Source organism: Manacus vitellinus, unplaced genomic scaffold, assembly GCF_001715985.3.
Source record: "Manacus vitellinus isolate BGI_N305 unplaced genomic scaffold, ASM171598v3 scaffold_42_pilon, whole genome shotgun sequence".
Classification (NCBI taxonomy): Eukaryota; Metazoa; Chordata; class Aves; order Passeriformes; family Pipridae; genus Manacus; species Manacus vitellinus.
The window spans coordinates 702,266-724,015 of record NW_021940553.1 but is presented as its reverse complement, the minus strand read 5'-3'; the positions used below and the strand labels follow the sequence as shown (position 1 = coordinate 724,015).

At 43.0% G+C, this 21,750-nt stretch overlaps 1 protein-coding gene across 3 annotated transcripts in view; it reads right to left on the bottom strand.

The window, feature by feature from the left end:
• DYM (dymeclin) overlaps positions 1-21,750 on the bottom strand; it is a 214,277-nt gene that overhangs the window by 14,637 nt on the left and 177,890 nt on the right. For all 3 annotated transcript variants that reach the window (XM_018078808.2, XM_018078811.2, XM_018078810.2), the window contains one exon: positions 19,771-19,884. In XM_018078808.2, the coding sequence (XP_017934297.1) occupies positions 19,771-19,884 (114 nt within the window). The remainder of the gene's footprint in view (positions 1-19,770; positions 19,885-21,750) is intronic.

Genomic DNA, 21,750 nt, shown 5'->3' with positions numbered 1-21,750 from the left:
ACAACCAGTGCCGTGGGATGAGCAGCGCTGCCCCGCTGCATGCCAGGAAACCCCATTTGTTTGTCTCAAGGAGCGAAAGGTGAAATGACAGTAAGGCCTCTCCAGCCACAGCACGCGGTGCCAGACTGCAGCCTTATCTCTGCTGGGACTGCCAGACGAGGAATCGGTGCCAAATGTGGACGTTTACACAGTTATTTTGCGGATGTGGACCTTCACAGCTTTTTTAAAAAAAAAAAATTTGCCCTAACGTTAAGACTCCAGTGAAGACAAACCCAAGGTTTGCAAGGGGAGGGGTTAACCTGACCTCAAAAAATAACTAGGGTGCCTTTTCTAAAAATGGATTTTTAGATTGTTCATTCTATTCTGTATTTTATTCTATATTCTATTATATTCATGAAGGTTGTGATAAAAAGTTCAAATTAGGTACTGGAAACGTGCCTTTATCAATGACAGAGGAAAGCAGTGGGTAGAAGGGAGAAAGGGAGAGCTACTGCTGAATACGACGAGGATTGTTTCAAGGTGGAGAGTATTTTTACAAGTCTTCAAGCTGGGCAACTGCATCTCCTTGACTGCCTGAGCAGAGGGAGTCAGGAGCTGACTGTGTCCAAAAAGGATGTTTGCTTGGTGTCTTCCTGAAGCCACCAGTTTAAAAAGTAGCACACTCTTAGAGTGAAACTGCTTTTTCTTCTAATGCAAACAACCACACGGATCTGAAAAAGGGCCCCAAGCGAGCTGCTTTTCCAATAACAAATGAAAATTACTTGTATTTTCTGTTTCACTATGCTATAGACACTGCATTTCCAGATTTGTTTGCCTTCAATGACCTCAACTGTATTAAGACTTATTCTTGTAAAGACTGTCCTTAGGACATGAATCAAACATTTCTAGAGAACTCCCCAGCTCAGGCCGGGGAATTTTTGAAGTCATTTATTCATAAATGCTATTATGCTCCTTGGTTATCAAACATAACTGCCCCCTTCCTCCCTGTGCATTCAGGTCAGGATTGTTTACCCTAGTGGTAACAATCAGGGTTTGCTGGTCTCAGCTCAGGAGGATGGAGCTTGGCAAAACCTGACGGGACAGATAAGCATAAGGAATTCAAATAAAGTTTTGCTGCCTGACTCTGAGCTCAGAGCTACAGGCACCACTAGAGTCTCACGGGTCTCACATTTGAGGACAACACCTAAGTTTAGGGCCTGAGCTCTCCTCCCACTCTACTGCACAGGCACAGAATTTCCTGCTCTTATTTGGAGCTGCCAGTTGCTCATACCACCTAGGAGACCTTCCTTCAGTGAGATATGTGATACAAGCCTCAGGTTTCCTATGTAAAAAACAATCCTTGCTGTGGACAGCTCACGTGCTGCAGTGAAGGAGGGGCAATCTTCCTCCTGGAGCTTCTGGATGCTACTGCTGCTGCAGCATCATCAGAGTGGGAAATTGTCACCCCATTGCTACACTGTCTGTCCTCAAGCTGAACTCAGCTCATGAGCCACAGCTCCTACTGCCAGAGGGCAGGGTTAGATGGGATGTTTGGAAGGAATTCGTGGCTAGGAGGGTGGTGAGGTCCTGGCACAGGTTGCCCAGAGAAGCTGGGGCAGCTCCATCCCTGGAAGTGTCCAAGGCCAGCTTGGACAGGGCTTGGAGCAACCTGGGATAGTGGAAGGTGTCCCTGCCCATGGCAGGTGGTTGGAATTAGATCGTCTTTCAGGTCTTTAAACCATTCTGTGACTCTGGGATCTTTTGTGACAGAGAACTAGTATAAATCACCTAGCTGGCATGGAAGGAGTAAATGCAGGACTCTCTGTCTCTTCTCATGTCCTGTGCTCTAAGAGCCCACAGTGACTGAAAACACTTCACACCTGCCTGTCTCTGCTCCCAGGGAACAAGTGACTGGATGGGAGGAAACAGCCTCAAGTTGTGCCAGGGGAGGTTCAGGTCGGATATTAGGGAAAATTTCTTCATGGAAAGGATTGTCCAGCCCTGGCACAGCTGCCCAGGGTAGTGGTGGAGTCCCCCTCCCTGAAGAGATTTAAAAGCCATGTGGATGTGGCACTTGGGGACATGGGTTTGCAGTGACCTTGGAAGTGCTGGAGAACAGTTGGACTTGATGATCTGGGAGGGCTTTTCCAACCTACAGGGCAAGGAGAAAAGCTGGGTAGAAGGGAGCATAGTAGGGTTTTTAGGGTACAGAGTCAGCACGAGAACATGGTCAAGGAAAATCAGTTTTTCTTTGCAGGCTCAACAGACTGTGGGTTGAGCGCCACAACCTCAAGAACCACAAATCCAGCCTAAATCCACATGGATTTAAGATTCAGTGCCACCACCTGATACTACAGAACAACTAGAGCTACAAGAAAGGCATGGTGACCTAAACCAGTTGCCCTCTAAATCCCAGCAGCAGAGCCCTCAGCAGTGATGCTGGCAGACATGAGAAATCCCCTGCTTGGCCAGGAGAAAGCCATCTCCAACACTAATCATCCTCAGCAGGAACAAACAGCCTGTAAATCAACTAGAGAGAAGCTCTGCAACTTGCACCAAAGGTTGTGACAAAATTAAACTCAGTATGGCAATGCAGCGGAGGCAGCCATCAGCTGACAAAGTACATCTCTTCCTCATTCTCACTTCTTGGTGCAGTTGCTGTAAACATTCAAGATATTTCTCTGATTTATGCATTTAATTAGAAGATATCTATAACATTCCTGCTGTTTACATTTAACCCAACGCTGCAATGAAAGCTGTAATTTTGTCTAGGATTTATATTCTGTACTCAAAATTATTTTGATTCCTTGATTTAAACATACACACAGAAGTGAAAATGTGTCAAAATCATGAAAATGGAAGAGATTATACTCCATTATCTAGTTCATCTGTCATCCAGGGCAGCAATTTTCTGAGGACTGTTTTTCTCAATCTGCCACACGTTATGGAAACTTAATTCAAAATACTAATTCAGAAAAGACAGCTAAACCTTAAAAGTGGAAGAGCAATTGGATCAGTATAATTGGAAGTTGGTTACATGATTTTTTTTCTCCCTCTATCCTGTATTCAGTTGTCATAACTCAACAAATCTTGCACCTTCTGCGATAAAGTTATTGGCCTCTGCCTCATTAATTTGCATTTTATTTAAAAAGTGGTTAATACTTCTTTTTTTTTTGATGGAATCAGAAAAACTGTGGGTTTTTATTAATCAAAGAAATGAAAAAATCAATTTTAAATGCAACTTTTTTTTTTCTTTTTACTTTTCAGCTACTCTGCCTATACCAAAGGTTTGCAGTAGGAAACGAACACAGGGGTTGGAAACAGCTTTCAACTGAGGGGGGGGGGGAATAAAAGGTCAGAGCATTTCAGTGTAATTTTACTTTGCTTTAACCAAAGTCGCAAGATATTTGGAAACAACACGTCATGCACATGCAGCGCACTTGGCACTGGACTTTTCATTGGACTCAGAACATATGCAGCAGAGGGAGGGAAGAACTGCACAACACATGTGAGGCAGATTCAGTCACAGCAAAAAACATAATGAAAGTATAGGGAGGCTTTCTAGGGAGGGGAACTTGGGGAATGTTATTTAGCCCGAGCAACTGCACAGCTCCGAAGCGAAGAGGGGCTGGGCCTTGGCCTGGAGCCCTCCTGTAAGATGTGCTGGACAGGGAGTGATGGGCTGCTCATGAGCACTGGGCTCCTGCCAAGCTGCTGCGAAGCCAAAGCTCTGCAGCTCTGGGCAGGGAAGCTCCTCTGTGCTCCCTTTCAAAAAAAAAAAAAAAAGGGATCATCCTTGAGGGTTAACAGAGTTCAAATGATGTGGCAGGCCAGCAGAATGGAAGTAGCTTTGAGAGACGTACACGTGCAGAATGTTGTTTACCAGGGTCAGAGCTCTGTTACCATGGGGAGCGACTTGGAAAGTCTCACAATGCTTTCCCATCATCTCATTTCTCCAGTGCTTGCTTTCTGCCTTGTGTTTGGTGTCTCTTTCTTGTAGTAGCTTCCTTAAACCAATGAAATCAACCAATTTAATGTATCTGGTGTCAAACAACAGATACACAGACTGTTTCATGTTCCACTAGACCAGGTTACTCCAGCGTGGCCTTGGACACTTTCAGGGATCCAGGGGCACCCACAACTTCTCTGGGCAACCTATGCATCATGACCCTCACAGCCAAGAATTTTTTCCCAGTATCTAATCTAAACATCCTTCTTCCCATTTAAATGACCCTATCTTTCTAAATGTCATGGAAAAATTAAATTTAGGGACTATTTCTTTATTTTTAAATTGCACATTTAAGTCAAAGCAGACTCACAGACAATGCAGTGTCTCAAGAACTCACACGGAAAATCAGATCCTGTTGCTACACTCACTTCCAGTCTCATTGAGTATTTCACAGTACAATGGAAGGCCAAGACCAGGCTTCACTTGTGCATAAAGAAGTATTTGATTGATCTCTTTTGCCAACCCATGCTCCCTTTAGTAACTGGAGTTTGTGTGTCATGTCCTGACCCTTCCCCTCCACGAAGTTTGCACAGTACCTAACCTCACCTAACACCAGCTCCCCCAGTTATTACCTCTGGCAATGCCCTCAGCTAGGACGTTCTGCCACAGGCAGAGCAGCTTGGAAAACATTCCTCATCACGGGTGACAGCAGGAAAATGCCACCATTTTTGTCCTCCAAGACATTATTCCTAACAGCAATGGCTGCTGCTCCTCACTGCCCAACAGCATCCTCCTGGGTAAGAACCAGCTGGGGCACCTTTCCCTGGACACGAGATGAAGATGCTCAGAGGTCCCTCTCATGCTGTCTCTGTCACCAGTAGAGCACAACCAGACTCTTCTGATCCAAGGAAGGAGAAGATCTTTGCAGTGGACTTCCCTTGTGTCCCTTACAGAAATATTTTTCTGCTCCCTACAGGTAGCATAAAGAATTACACATTTACAATTACACATTTATTTCACAGCATCATAGACTTATGGAATGGTTTGGGTTGGAAGGGACCTTTACAGATCATCCAGTTCCACCCCCTTGCCATGGGCAGGGACACCTTCTGTTATCCCAGGTTGCTCCAAGCCCCATCCAACCTGGCCTTGAACAATTCCAGGGATGGAGCATTCAACACCTCCCTGGTCAACCTGTGCCAGTCTTTCACCACCCTCATCATAAAAAGTTTCTTCCTTATATCTAGTCTGAATCTATCTTTTTTTAGTTTAAAACCTTTCCCCTTCGTCTTGAGTGAAAAAAAGAAATAAAAACCCCTTTAATAACTGTTGTTACAGGACACTATTCCATCTTCTAAAGCCTCTGCATGTAACTGCATGAATTCTCATCTGAGCAGTAGATAATTACAACCCACAGGCTGCCACAGGCAAGGTTGAGACATTAATCAGCTTGGCTGGGTACAGGGCTGTGACTGCAGTTACGGCTCTGCAGAGCAGCAAAGGTGATGGCAAAGTGAAGACAACCACAGAAGATAAACAGCAAACTCCTGCACCACTGATCACCCTGCTCCTAGAAGGGTTTTATTTTCCTTTTTTCCAGTTTTATTGGTTCAGTCTCAGAATTAAGCCTCAGAACAACAACATATATTACTGTATTTATATAATATTACTATATTTGCATTTATACAGTTCAATTTTTTACTTTTACCTAGCGCATGTCTCCTGGCTGAGCAGGTAGGACCTTGTCATCTAAACTTCTCAGTTTATTCCCAAAACTAGTTTGGGATAGTGAAAACACTGTCCAGACCTCTGCAGAAGACTGACCTGCATAACAGTATTATACAATAGCTCTTCAGAAGCAACTATGGCAACTCCAGAATAAGGTGATTTCATTCCACTGTAATTGTTGAGCTTTGTAAAGAAAGCAATGACTTGGGAATGAAGTGACTGAATCCAGAATGCAGCTTCCAGAAGGTAACTGGAATAGTTTTCAGGGGTGGAGGGGACAGACATTAAGCCTCCATGTAAATATTAGTCTCCATGTAGACAGCAGCTTGGGAATAGGAGTGTCCAGTGCAAGCCCACCCTTCATCCTCATCTTGGCCAATGCACCTCATTCCTGAACTGCAGAATCACTGCTACTCAAGTCACTCACCCAAGCACCACCCTCCCACAAGCTACCTTGGCTTCTTGTGCAATACCCAGCTCTGATGCACTCCGTCATCCTGGGATGAAATGTGCTTCCCTGGATTTCAGTACGATAAACAAAGCCCTCTGTATGAGCAGGATGCAACTCTTCTAGAGAACTACAACTGAACTACAAGTAGGACATGAAGGAGAAAATAAAAATACACAATATACTGGATTTAAAAACTACTATTATCACTATAACCCTGAAGCCAGTGAACCCCCACCAGTGTGTCTGAGAATCCTACATGTAAGGTCTTTCTACATGCATTTATACGACTCAGTTTTACTACCTAGCACCCTGAAATAGTCTATTTTCAGCCAGTCCTTTATCCTGCATGTATTAACGAAAATTAGGATCTTAAGAAAGTGTTGAAGAAAGGTGAGGCCCTGGCGCAGGTTGCCCAGAGAAGCTGTGGCTGCCCCACCCTTGGAAGTGTCCAAGGCCAGGTTGGACAGGGTTTGGAGCAACCTGGGACAGTGGAAGGTGTCCCTGCCCATGGCAGGGGGGTGGGAACAAGATGAGCTTTAAGGTCCCTTCCAACCCAAACCACTGATATGGTTCTAAACCCAAATGATGGTTCTAAACTGTTTGGAGCTTCCCCGGATCACAGTAAAGGTCTTTTTGGGACCATGACAAGTTCACTCATTTTTCAACATATTATAAAGCAAGTGGATTTGAGTGTTAGTGCCACTTTGGCCTTGACCATCAACAGCCTGTCACTGACAGACATGAGGGATCTCCAAGCATGCACAGCCCCCAGCCATCTTCTGGCTTCCCTGGTATATAACAGAAAGGACCAGTGTTCTGAGATTCTCAGGAACATACCTGATGCACTGTTTTAAAATGGAAAATCATATTTATGCAAGGAATGCTAAGTTTGTAATATTTTTTAGTTAACTTGAGCTGCAGACACAGTTTTGAAAACATCTGATTTTTCCCGAGTCTCAGTTATGCCAGCAACGAGGCCAAGTCACCCACTTACCCTCCCCTGCAGTGGCTCAGCCTCGCAGGATGCAGGCTGTGAACAGGGTCCCTGTGGCTGGCACCAGCCACAAGGCTGATCCTGCAACTCCAGCCATGTCCCAGTGAGCAGCAGATGAGACTTAAAAGGCACTTTCACAGGTTGTGGACAAGCTGTTTTCAGTCACATTTTATCTATAGCCAAAAATTGTCACAACGCTAAATAAGCTATGAGAGCTCTAAATATTCTCATATTTAAAAGACAAAAAACCCTCTGACGTACTAGATTGCAAAAATTCTTTTTACAGGATCTTGGTATAAGAAGCAATGGAATTAAGTGAGGCTGTATTACTTGCTGCCCCTATCAATTGATGCAGCAAGCACTTCCAGACATAATAATTACCATATGCATGCTGTGCTTTACCTCTGAGCTTATTAATTTCATACATGGCAGGTTACAACTATTGATTGCATTAAAACATACTGATGTGTTACAACAGAAATGCTCCTGCTGCAACACATCGTTGCACAAACTAGAATGATCCAAGTGAAACAGAAGCAGCCACCTGCACCCACCAGTGGACAACTTGCAAATGGTCATTTGTACATCCCCTCCTAAACACACAAACACAGTATTGAAAGGGGAGAATGACAGCAGTGAGCTCAGATGCCGAGGGAGAAAATTAGGGGGTCTTAAGAGACAGGTGTTAACCACTGGAGAGATGAAAAATCCCTAGGAGAATGTCCTACCAATATAAATAAATTAATAAAAATAAAGTGGCTCTTTTATTTCTCACTGCAATCTGCCCCACTGAGAATTTGCTAACATTTAGGTTGGATATTAGGAAAATTTCTTCACCAAAAGGGCTGTCCAGCCCTGGCACAGGGTAGTGGTGGAGTCCCCATCCCTGGAGGGATTTAAAAGTTGTGTGGTTGTGGCACCTTGGGATGTGAGTTAGTGCTGGGCTTAGGTGAACAGTTGGACTGGATGATCTCAGAGGGCTTTTCCAACCCAAATGATTCTACGATTGCCAACCAGCTCTGCCCTACAAACTTTGGAGTGACCTGAAGTTTGGTGAGTCTCAAAAAAAAAAAAAAAGCATCTGGATTTCTAGAAGTGCATTTGTTTTTTGAAGTTTGCTGAAAACATGATCTACAACGAAAGATGATGACATCCAAATAGCATCTAAAAAGAGTGGTGTCTACCTTGCCATTAGACAACTGGCTTTCTAACTACATGCAAACCCAGCAATACACTCAGAAACAACTGCACTTGGTTTTTTTGTTGTCATTCTATCTGCATAATTAAAGACATATTTCTATTCAATTCTGGTTAAGCTTCTAAAGATTATATATAACCTGCTTTAAAGACTCCCTGTAAACAACAAGACAATGTTTACATTTTTAATAAATTTTAATTTACACTCCTCTACTTTAGAACTATATTTCAAACAAGAATACACTGAATTCAATAGGCAAATCTCATATTAGCATAATTTAACTGCCCTAAAATCATTCAGTTGTCCTAAAATAATATTTGTAAAGACAGTGGCAACTGTGATGCAAAGGAGCAAGTACAACAGGCAAAATTAGTAGTATATTCATACAGGGTGAAAGTGTGTCAGCAATTTCCAGAAACCTTTAAAAGTAGGAAGGAGTCTGGCTTTTTTTTTTTTTTTTCCCTCAGCAAAAGCACTATAAACAAGGTACAAAGAGTTAATACATCCTTCCTACTTCTGAGAGCAGGAACGGGCCCGATTTCGTCAGTGAGGTTTGGCAACGTGTGAAATCCTGTAACCAATTCCATTTCCTGATAAATGAACGGTCCACAGGGGAAAGTCAGCCAGAGGCTTTGGGAACTGCCGAGTGCTCAGACATGACCGAGAGGCTCCTGGAAGGAGCCAGACTGTCTCTTTGCTTATCGCCGCCCAGCCGAGCGGCACCAGCGGAACGCCGGCGCTGCCAGGCTCCATCCCGGGCCGGATGGAGGCACAGGGCGATGGCGCTTCATCGGCACGTGGGATCCCCCCCAAAAAACAAACCAGCACACCCCTCACATCAGACTTTAGGGACAGGGCTGGGAACACGTGGTTGTGTAAAACAGGTGTTGGGACGGGGCTTGTGACGGGTCCGTGTTGTTTATGTGTTTCGGAGTCAAGCGCTAGGAGTGACTCGGTATTCTGGAGTTTAGAATCTTCCCCCCTTGCCCTTCCAACAGGAAAAAGCCAAATACAGAATGATAAATCATTCATTATTGGGTAGATTCTGGCATTAGTGAGGCTTTGAAGGAGGGGTTTTCAGTTGGAGCTGTAGGGCGTGTTGTGTCGAGAGCTGAACGTCACTCTCCAGTTTTAAAACCGCTCTTGGTTTTAAACTATAAATGGATTTTTTGTGAACTTATCATAAATGTGACTGATAGACTTACTGAATGTTAACAGTAAATATCAGCTCTAATTGCAAAATGACAAATGTGCCTCAACCCAGCTCAGCCCTGAGTTTCTGAGCTATTTAAATAACAATTTTTCAGACAGAGTTAATCTGGATGTTTGTTCACTTTTGTATTATTACAAATCAATTCACAACTCACAACACTTTTATAGGAAATTCGAGTAGCTTTACACAAACAGATTTGAACTTCCAAAAGTCTAAAATTTGAGCTTGTAAAAAAAGAATAAAATATTGCCAGTCTGATGACCCCTGAAGGGAAGTTAAAACAAAGAAAAAAAAAAAAAAGCTCAAATAATAACTTCAGGCCCTTCATTACCAAAATCCTGGGTAACTTTTCAAGTGGCTTGCAGGCTTTTAATAGCAACAACGTCTGCAATTGATTAGCTCCCCCAGCACAACCAGATGTCTCAGGGACAGGGAGAAAGTACTGTGGGTTTGGAGTTTCCTGGGATGCAGAACATCCTATCACTGAAAGACAAAACATCTGAAATGGAAGGTGAGGAAGCTAAAGAAATATTATGCTTGTTCTCAAAGTGTCTGAATCCAGTTTTACTGCATTTCCTAGTTCTTTAGAAAGCCCAGGATAAATTCTTTCTTGCTCCCAAGGAAACTGCTACTCACTTGACTCAGTCTGCCCCCTTATCACACCCACCACTATCCATGGCTCTGCTGGGATCTTGGATGCTTTCTGCTCAAGGCTGTGACAAAAGCCAATAACATAAAAAACCCCCAGTTCTCTATATTCACTATCTACCCAGGTCTGCAAAAACAGTACTTAGTCTTGGAGGAACATCAAAGCAGGACTTGAGACATAATACCCACTCTTAGACCAAACAAACTCCCCATTCCCACTTCTCCTTCCATGACTTTACTCACCTTAATTATTGCACCCTTTAGCCCTCAGATGAGAAAAGCAAAGGGAAGAGCTGAAAGGGATACAAGAAGGATCTGGTCTTCTTTGGAGCATCTGGATATTTACAACTCTGATGTCTTTAAAGGATCCTTGATCCTTTTTGAGCTAATGCTCTGTTTCAACCAAATACTGAGAAGACTCGACATAGAACATCGCATAACAAGCAAGAAACACTACAGCAGGAAAACAAGTAGTCTTCTTTCTCCTCTCTTCAGGCTGTGGCTTTAAACTGGGGGATAACACTGCAGGGTATGGAGTGCCATGGACTGGTTGACATAAGTAAAACGCAGCACTGCAACATCAGCATTTCTATCACAGAACGACAGAATGGTTTGGCTTAGAAGGGACCTTTAAGTTCACTTTGTTCCAACTCCACAGGCAGGGAAATCTATCACTATCCCAGGTTGCTCCAAGCCCCATCCCACCTGGCCTTGAACACTTCCAGGGATGCAGCAGCCACAGCTTCTCTGGCCAATATATGCCAGAGCCTCATCACCCTCACAGCCAAGAATTTCTTCCCAATATCTAATTTAAACCTATAACAAGTAGTCAAAACACATCGAAGGGATTCAGGCATCAGTGTCTTATTTCAGTTATAACCTGTAAAATAAATCGCTCATCAAAAAGGATGGTTAAAATGTAAACTATTCAACATGGGAGCTTGCAACAGCTGAATGGGTTTTGTGTGGGCAACCAAGACCCACTCCCAGCTCCTCTGAACTGCCCGTTCACTGGTTAACGGGGCTCCATCACCACTTCAGCCCAGGTGGTAAAGCTCAGGAGTTCACAGACTCAGTTTTCCTACTCTGTTCACACACAGCACAGGAAGAAACACAAGGACCTCATGCCATGAGACCCTGACCAGGCTGCTGACCATCGCAGCAGCTCAACTTTCTGAGCTACCGCGCAGTCAATGCGACGCCTACAAAACAGCAGCCAGGGAAACACAGGAGAGGGCAGGGAGAAGTGAAGTGCAGTCCTTCTTCCCTCCTAATTAATACCAGTCACTGTGAGCCACATGCTCCCCACCACGGGACACGCAAAAGCCTTGGGTCCTGCCTGGTGTCCTGCTCACATCATGCCTGGTGGCATCTCATAAGCATGAAGATATAGCTTGACAAACTTAAGAATGTTGGAGCCAACAGCAAAACTCTCCAGTGAAAGCAGGATTTTCCCCATGGAAATGAATGCTTCAGTGACTAGGAAGAAAACAAGGCTGAAGTTCTCAGTTTATTCTTAATCTGAGAAGAAAAGCTTTATACAGCGCTCTAAGTCGAAAGCATGATTACTATTTTCTGTTCGAAGGGATTTTTGGCTGCTTTACAGTAAGAAACTGATATTACATGAGAAACAGTTTAAAGATCAGAGATTCAAGAGTTTGCTAATGCATATTTTCCTATGTTGATGCTGCAATGATGTTTATATTACTCTTCAATAGGGAGGTGTCAGAAAAGCATTAATATGTTTTTAACTGTGTGCCAGGCAGACAAGCAAAATAAAATAGCTGGTTTTTTTTTTCTTGTTCTAGTCAACAATGCCAAAAGTTACTGTTTATTTTTCTCCGCCCCCATGGAAGAATTTATAACCACTGAAGTAAACTGAAGTTAAAAAGCTGTTTTTAATCTCAAAATTGAATGACAGCCGCTGTGTAAAAGCAAACCTATATTGTCTGGGTTCTCAGGAACATTCACATTTGAAAAATTAAGTTTCCTGGATTCGCTTGAGGGGTGGGGATTTTTTTTTTCTTTTTTGGGTCCCTTTTCCCCATAATGCTAGGAAAAAATAATTTAAAAACTGTGATACTGTAAGAAAACTGGGGAAAGGTGGAGAGCACATCCCCTTTTCAAGCAGCCTTGAGAGTAACATGTAAATACGGTGTTGGTTCCAGCATGAGTGAACTCTCTTTGGGAGTGCCAAAGAGAGGTTGTGAATGCCACAGTGCACACCACTGGTGTTGGACCTGGCAGCACTCAAACACATAAAATACTCAGCTGTAACCCAGACCTTGTGTGCAAAAGGACTCCTCTTACACCACACCAAAGAAACCCAAACCTTAACCTGCATGTCAGTCAAAATCCATGCAAACACTTACAGGAATAGGTATCCCTATGAAGAGTTCAGGTTGGGGGTTTTTTTTCACATGAAAGTATTAAAGCAAACTTTGAAAAATAAATAAATAAGCTTTATAAGTGACTCACCAACACTACCAGCCTATGCCAACATTTCAAACATCTTGAGTCCAGCAATATGAAGCACCCTGGATTGTAAATTTCAAGGCAAACTACATTTCGAAAGACTGAAGCATAATTTATTTCTCCTTCCCAAAAGTCTCTAAGTTAACTGATTTCTTCCATCTTACCTGAAGGATGCTTCTGAAAATGAAGTGTTGTTAGCATTCTATCCAACTCATCAGCTGTATTTGCATTACACGTAGCTACAAACAAGGCTCTCTGAAGACTGCTGAAACCCACCTCTAACCAAGGAACAACAGGATTCACCACATTTTAAAAGACTTTTGAACAAATAAGCGTTCAAAAGCCTTGTAGATGTGACACCTGGGGACATGGGTTAGTGGCGGCCTCTGCACTGCTGGGGGGGGAACAGCTGGACTTGATTATTTTAGAGGGCTTTTCCAACCTAAGGGATTCTGTGATTCTACGACTTTAAATCCACAGATGTCAAAGCAAATTTACTTTGGCCCTTGGCATTTTCAGTGTTAAAGGAAAGCAATCAGGTATACAAGTAAGTTTTTTTGTTGCCATGCCACACGTTCTAAGTAGCTACTCAGGTCTACCTCCTATCAAAGACACATTTCTGTGGATTATCATATTAATGTTTAAAAGTGAGGGAGGTATTTATTTCTGAACTAAAACTCCAAAGCTTTCATTCCCTTCTGGGATAATGCAACTATTTTTCTTTCTGTAAGTTTTTAAAACGCACAGTCAAGAGTTCCCATACTATGCATTATGTCAGCAAGTATCTAACTCCAAGCACTATAATAATCACAGTTTTTCCATAACATTTTTCACGTACTTTAGATCTTGCCTACACACAAGTTTGCACCATTTAATTAAATAGATTTAAATGATATAAACTCTTGCTTGGACGCACCTATTATAAAGTGGTGTCATTCAGTTTAGTTTCAGCTCATTCTCAACAATTTAAGTAGCCAGGCTTACATTAATAGAAAAGCACCTGCATGAGGGTTTGCCCTGGCTCAGACAGACAGACAGGTTTATAATCCCACTGTAAGATCAGGCAGAGTCAGCTGAGTGCAGACATGTCTTCGGCTGCTCACAGTTTCACGATGATAAGTTGTTTTCTGACCACAAAGCCCATCAAAACTTTCAAGATGATTTTTTTTCCCCCCTGGAATTTTGATTACCCAAAATAATATTTCTCAAGGGACAAGGAGCATATTCTTTTCTACTTGAGATCTCTGAGAACAAATGCCTTCAAAAGAAATGTGAGTTATTGTCCATCACTTACAGGTCAGCTCACGGAAGCAGGGAAGTCTGACATCTTAATTGAGGGTATAAACTGTCAGAAGGAAATATACAATCCATAAATATTCTTATTCTTAGCATATGGTTGGTGTTTTGGAAAGGCCCAAAAAGCACTCTGTTTAAAAGTTTCTTACACTTCTCTCACTAATCTGATCTTCTTCAGGTTAAGGGTTAACAGCAGCTGAGGGTCAGCAAGAGGAAGTCTGTGTTATAGGCGCCTGCCTAGCGTCAGACCTAAGGATGTATTAGACACAATCAGCTTCCACTATTGTAAGATCTTTGACCTTTCAGCCAGATGGGAAAAAAAAAAAAGATAAATATCAGGAAGAACTGTATGAATTTATTTTTTAAGGAAGTTTTCTGTCTCTCTTGCTTAGTGCTGTGCCCTGGAGATCTGTAAAGGAGTTGCTGGTCTCTGTAACTCCTCTGTCCCTACCTCTTTATGGTGTCACACAGAGTTAATTTTTGCACTATTTCACACAAACCCAGGCAGTAAGGAACTGTTACAGCAGTAAAACAAACACAAGAAAGCTGTATGCAGTTTTTAGAGCAATTACAGATCTGCCCCAAGGTTTAATTTAGATCATTAAAGACCATTGGTCTGCATCGTGAATCCATTACCTGGCCATGGACAAATAACAAGCACTCAGGACTATGGACAGCAGGACTCCAGGAAAAAAGAAATCATCACAAGCAATCCTAATAAAAGGTGGAGCAATGGGTGGTCTGTTGGGATCAACAGAGTGCATATATAGGAAACTTTAACCATTTCCTTTGCAATCTGTGATGTTGTGTGAGTGCTGCCCATGTCCTGCCCCTCTTCATGGTGTGATGGCACAACTGACTGCTGAACAGATGTCAGTTCTCCTCCCTGGGAGGAGCATCTGTAGAAGCAGGAAAACCATTCTAGAGACAGCTCAGTACCCAAACCAAGAAATTTCTTAGGTTCCTTCAGTAGCGGGGACTTCACATGTGCTTTCTTTTATGGCTACTCCTCTTTCCAGATTTTCCATGAGCACAAGTCTGAGGAGGAGTGGCTGAGTGAGCTGGGAGGGCTCAGCCTGGAGAAAAAGAGGCTCAGGGGGAAACTTCTCCCTCTCTCCAATTCCCTGACAGGAGGGTGGAGCCAGGTGGGGGTCGAGATCTGCTCCCAGGGAACAAGGGACATGACAAGGAGAAACAGCCTCAAGGTGTGGTAGGGGAGGCTTAGATTGGACAATAGGGAAAATTTCTCCATGGAAAGGGCTGTCCTGCCCAGGGTAGTGGTGGAGTCTGCACCCCTGGAGGGATTGAAAATCTGTGTGGATGAGGCACTTGGGGACATGGGTTAGTGGTGGCCTTGGCAGTGCTGGGGGATGGTTGGACTTGATGGTCTTGGAGGCATTTTCCAACCTAAATGATATTCTATGAAAATACCTAAGCTTGAAATCCCCTGTTGAATTCACTGCCACCTCAGTCAACAGCCACATTATTTTTATGACACTTTTGGTAGCTGAACTTTTGGTGCTGGTGCTGCTTCCCAGGGTGATGTGCTCGGGACACAAAGGTGCTCTGGTCCAGGTCCCAGGCAGTATCTGCTATAACTCTGATGATAATTTACTCTTGCCCTGTGCTCTGCTGCCTCAGTGATTAGGAGCTTTCTCCAGTGAAAGAGATGGAAGCTGATGGAGTTGGAAGTACATTGTTAATAGAAGGGGAAACATATGAGAAGTGCTTTTAACACCTAAAGCGAACCGTGTTCTGTTAAGAGACTGAAGGCTTTTACCTCTGCTCCTTTTACATATTATGTGAAATTTTAATGCCCATTGAACTCAAATGCACTTTAATAAATATTGAATTTTGTACCATACCAAAAAGGTGCAAGTTGATGGCATAGTGGCACATCTGCATAGCACATGAAGAACATCTGACAGAGCACACACTGATGACAAAATACGCATTGACATGAAGAGAAAAGGCATAGGAGAAAAACACAAGCAGCTCAGAAAATGCTCATGAAAATCAAATCTCTACCTGAAGTGGTTTAGCTAATGGGAACTTTTCTTTTAGAAAGCATTAAACGTGGCCTCCCAAGTGTGATCACTCCATGAACCCAAATGTCAGCTTCCAGTCACTAGCTGGCATTTGAAACAAGTTTTCCCACTTATTGCAAAAGAGTGATTATCTGCTGGCTAACTCCCCTTGAAACCCTGAGATAACTCACAGGCTCCAGACATGGTCCCACTTCTCTCACGCTCCTAATCCAGAAAGTACAGATAGTTCACCAAAAGGGAAGAGAGGCAGCCTGAGAACTTTAAAAAAAAAAAAAAAAAAGGAACGAATGAGGCCAATTTTCACCTATCACTGTGATCTCTAAATTGCCTTTAATAAGCTTCTGCAATATACCAGGGAGCCTGGATTGTGGGCTGCTCGTCTGCGAAGGAGACAGCTCTATCTCCACGCCGTAGCTTCTGCCTCCATCCCTGGCATATTAACTTCATTTATCTCCTCCCACAGACTGAGGGAGAAATAACCAGCTCTTGATTTCAGCACCTGCCCTTTATCTCTCTGTTTGTGCAGAAGTCTTCTAAAAGGCTAATTACTCAGCTTGGACCTTCTCTGCCTTCCACAGTGCACGGCTAAAAGCATACGCTTAAAATAATGTTAATTGTATTATTTGTCTCCAGTCAGACTGCTCCAGGACTGGAAGGAAAATCTGAGTTAGATTTCCCATTTCCCAACAATTATTTGCTAAGAAAATTCAAGATACCTTTCCTAACACAGACACACACACTCACATATAATATATATTTATCCATGACCTACTCCTACCACACATGCTCACTTTGCACCCCATGTTGCTTCCCACAGTGAAAAGGGAGCAGGAGCACCAGGGTGTGCTACAAAACTGATAAGCTCCATTATGCAGATCAGGATCGTGGCTCTAAGTGCTGTTATTTTTAGTTGACTGTTGATTCATGTTTGAACTATGGGCTAAGCAACTGACTGGGACCCGAGTGCATGTAACGCCTCTTGAATGCTCACTTCCTCGACAAAGGCCAAGATAAGCAACTTGAAAACATTCACTTGAAAACATCCGTGCATACATTAGGTACTTCACATAAGAAAAAAACCATCATTGTCTGAGCTGCAAGGAAACAGGAGTGCTTTAGTCCTCTTTTTTCCAAATCATACCCATGTTTCAAATGCCTCCCCCCCGAGTGCTTCAGCTGAAGATGGTTATTTCTAGGAGGTAGGAATAATGTCTCTGCAGGGTCTCTTGTACTTTAGAGCACTTCAGTATTGCTGTGGCAAAAGGCAAAGACGGCTTGAAAATTAATTAGCAATTAATTGCAAAGTTGATCCATAAATTCTCAGGGTTGAACTCCACAGCTTTGCACACTATAATTACATGTTGGTTGTGTCAACACAGATGCAACAGATTTGTAATTCCTCCAGACATTGTCCAAGCTGGTTGGGCACAAGTTGACCCCTATCCTGTTTGCACCTTGAATCCTGGGGTCAGTTCTGGGCCCCTCAGAAGGACACTGAGGGGCTGGAGCGTGTGCAAGGAAGGGAATGGAGCTGGGGAAGGGTCTGGAGCAGCAGGACCAGCTCAGGGAGCTGGGAGGGCTCAGCCTGAAGAAAAAGAGGCTTGGGGGGGACCTTCTTGCTCTCTGCAACTCCCTGAAAGGTGTCATCAAAGAGAGTGTGGGTAGGGCTGCTCCCACCCATCCAGACTTGCCCAGAGAGTGTCATTAAAGACATGTGGATTAAAGCTTTCTCCTTTATTTAGCTGCTGAAAATTCCTGAGAGTTGCCAGAGTTATTGTGTAACTATATCTTCAGTCTGATCTTAATATGAGTTTGTCAAGCTTTAGAATAGCTTCCCCTGAAAACCTCAGAGACTGAAGTGGGAAGGCCAGAGGAACTGTGAGACTCTCCTATGAGAGAGGTACAAGGACAGAGGGTACCCAGACTCACAAGGTCATTTCTACAGGAGGGAAACACATGCTGCTCATCATCACTGCCTGTGCAAAGGAAGGATGTTATTTGCATGTACAAATATATGCATGACTACATGTGTATATATATATACACACATACCAAGGTCAATGTCATCAACTTTTCTTCACAGAGGACTGTAAAGAAAAATCTTGCTCTGGCCAAACTGCTGCTCAGCAGAACTATTTAAAAAAAAAACAAAAGGAGAAAACTTCTTCAGTGTAAGTGGGCAGTATAGAAGAATTACGTGCCAGGCTGGCTGTGTTCACTTGGTAACTCTGTCCCCAAACTCAAGTCCTCCAGAGGAAAGGGAATTTCTCCAAGCCACACTAAGCATCCTTAAAAATGGAAGTACTCGACTGCTTGGTGAGGACTTTCAGAGCTTGGCACGTCACAAACTGTTGGTTTGTTGCTTTAAGTGGCAATATATAATTTTGAATACTGTATATCATTAACACAGAAAATTTAAACTTGATGGGATTTCACTCCAGAAACAGCATTTCTGTAAACTGTGGCCTGACATGTGAGTCTATGTGGCACACTAAGGAACTGAGAAAACCTTAATTTTTTTGTAAGCAGTGAATTTATTTGGTGATGCCTCTTTGTCAAGAAGGAATCACTGCAGCCTCAGTGTAAGAGCTTTTAATTATCTGCACATAAGTATAAGTTGTCACAGACAAAGCTAAAGTTCCAGTGTTCCTCTCTATCCACAGCATCACAGTGTAGCAAGGACACAACCTGAAGGGTCGGGTTTGGATACAACAACTCCTCTGGTGTTACTTAGGCTATTCCTGTACTGCGGCTCAGGACTTGGACCATGGACCAACCTCTCCCAAAGTAATTCAGTCTGAGTGACTAAATACATGCCATCTCAGGGACACAGGGAACTGTAGGAAAGACATCAGTATATGCAGCCAGCTAGACAATTCCCACTGGGTGTTTTAAAATTACCAGGGTATAAATAAATTACCAGCCGTCGCCAATGGCCGTGAGGACTCAGTGTGCCTTATCAGATGATATTTTCCTAAAGTTACCACGAAAGAAATGGGTCTTGAGAAGACACTCTCACTCTCTTATCACAGAGCAGGAACAAAAATAGTTCTGCCGAGAGCAGACCGTATTTAAAATATACTTGGCATAACAGAGAAGCAAAATTCATTGTGTTTAAAAAAACTCCCATTTACTTACTTACCTACTTACACAGATTTCCTTATTGTAGTATTCAAACATCACACAGCCATTAATGGATTTTAGCTTCACAAAACCTGTCAAGTTGGTAAATCCCTCAAGAGATCTGAGAGATTCTCAGAAGAGAATAGAGAGGGCTGCTCAGGATTATACAGAAAGCTCATCATCATGTTGACCAGTCTTACAGGTCCTGAACTGATTTTCACTAGGTTGGGTAAGTCTTAACTAAAGCCCCAGAAATTTATCTTTATAGCATTTTATACAGACCCTGAAGGAGGTGCAGAACACTAGAGAAAGAAGAATAAATTAACTGGAAAAAAAAAAGAATGATCAAAATTTGGTTACAACAGAACTAAACAACAGATGGAGAGGTGAGGCTGCTTCTCCAAATGCGATGAAGAACACCTTAGCTTCAGCAAATTTTAATTCCTCCACATGCTTCAATTTAATAACTAATCATGAAAACTCACCCAAACATTTAGCAGAAATTAGGAATTTAAATATAAACATATACATACGGCAATCAACAGCGTAATCACTTTTCAGTCGCTATTGATAGGAGAAATGATGCTTTGACATTACAGATATAAAGGACAAATATGAGTAATTGATTGGAACAGTACACTTTAATTGATGAGGTCTTAAGCACTTACTCTTAGCCTGTCTTTGGGCAAAGCAACAGCTCCCTGCTTGATGATTTCCAGAACTCGCTCCACTGACAGCTCAGCTCCAGCTTGCTCTAATCGGGAGCTGAAAAAGCTGATCACCTGAAATGAAACATCAGAGCACATAAATAAATAGAAATGAAGAGATCTTTGTATCAATTTGCACACGAAGCTGTCATCTTCTTTCTCAGCATTGTGTATCTGTGCTTCTTACTTGTTACTGCTTGTGTCACAGCCAGGGAGACTTTGTTAATGTCAAGTTAGCGCAATTCTCAGCATCCTCCCGCAGTCATTTTTAACAGACAGATGATTTTACAATTTAACACACACAGCTGAATTAATAAATTTACATTTTCAAGTACTGTGCACTGACATATGCCTATATTTCTATCTGTCAGTTCTGCACGTCAGGATTTTTTAGGTCTTCCTTTCTATAATTTGAGCTAGAAATTTACTCTGACTGTTGAGCATTAAAGTAAAATCATTATAATTTCAATGACTCCTGGACAAAAGGTTTTATGACAAGTACAAAATATCTCAATATGAAAGTCTACATGATTTCCTGGGGGTTTTTGTAGCATTCAAAGCCACAGCGAGTGGATGGGGAAAAAAAAGTCCACAAAGTTCCCCTTCTCCCCAGATTAATGATCTGAAGTGCCCCAGGTACCTTCCCCATTACACATTCCAGACCCAAGGACCTGCACGTTCTCTCTCAATGCTCACATCCCCCAGTCACCTCCTCGGTGAGGCTAAGCTGATTTTCCCCATATTTCCCTCCCCACCCCCTTTTCTGTGACCCAGCTGGTCCTTGTTAGCTAGAACTCAAACTCAGTTAGGTCAGGCTTTAACTTTTATCCCTCTCCAAGCTCAGTAGGTCACACCAGAAGCAGACATCCCACCGGCAGTTCTCCATGTGGGACATCAGAAAACCTCCATTTCTATTGCTACTTTAATCCAAAAAGAACACACTTTGCAAAACCCATCCCTCATCCCAGAGGAACTCCGCAGTCACGCAGGGGATCCAGAACTGAAAACAACACAAAAAGGGTCCAGGGAAAAATTTCAGAGTCCTTTGGAAGTACCACACAACCCACTTGGTAGAACCTGTCTACACTTGAGCACCTGGGTACCCTTGGGCTGGAGGCAAGCACAGCTTTCCCTCATGGCAATGCTGATGGTAGTTCCCCAAAATCCCATCGGCTTCAGACACACTCTCCATGGAGAAATACTCGTGCCCACTTGTAACTGAATCACGGCCCCAGTCCATCGAGTAATCTTTGTTAATTCTCCCAAGTAGAAGGGGGGAAAAATGTATTATACTACAAAATCTCTGCTGAGCTCTCTTTGTTCTGTAGTGAGACACAGCTGGAGCCAGAAACCATTACCCTAATTATGCCTCCCAGCTCAGCTGCTGTTCATAAAACAAAGACAGCTGATGGCTCGATTACTGTGAGATTCAAATTTGTTGTTCCTTTTTGTGACCCCCCCTGAAAGCCCAGCCCTTGTTCCGAGCTGGGAGACTTGCTGGGATCTCTAGAAACTTGCACCGAGTGAGATAGAAGCAGGTTAAAGTTGCTGGAAGTTGCTTTTTGAGGTTGTTATGAGGTTTTGGTGCTTTTTTTTTTTTCTGTTTTGTTTTAAACAACAGAAGTATGGAAATCAGTCAAGAGAAAATTCAGGTTTAACCTTCTGTGCTGTCCCTACTATTATCTCCGTAGTTGAAGAGAAAGGGAGAATTTCACTGCCTCTGGCAGACGCTGCAGGTAGGTTTTTACATTCTTACAGATAAGGACCTGTCGGATCTCTGTGATCTCTGATCCTTGGAAAAAAAAAAAACAGGAGTAGGAAGACATGCTGAGTTCATAAGCAAAGGAGCTGGAGGGAGGGACCAGAAATAACAGAGGAAAACGGCAAGAAAGAGCTTGTGCACAGAGCGTGAGGACCTCGGAGCGAGGCTGACATGGTTTT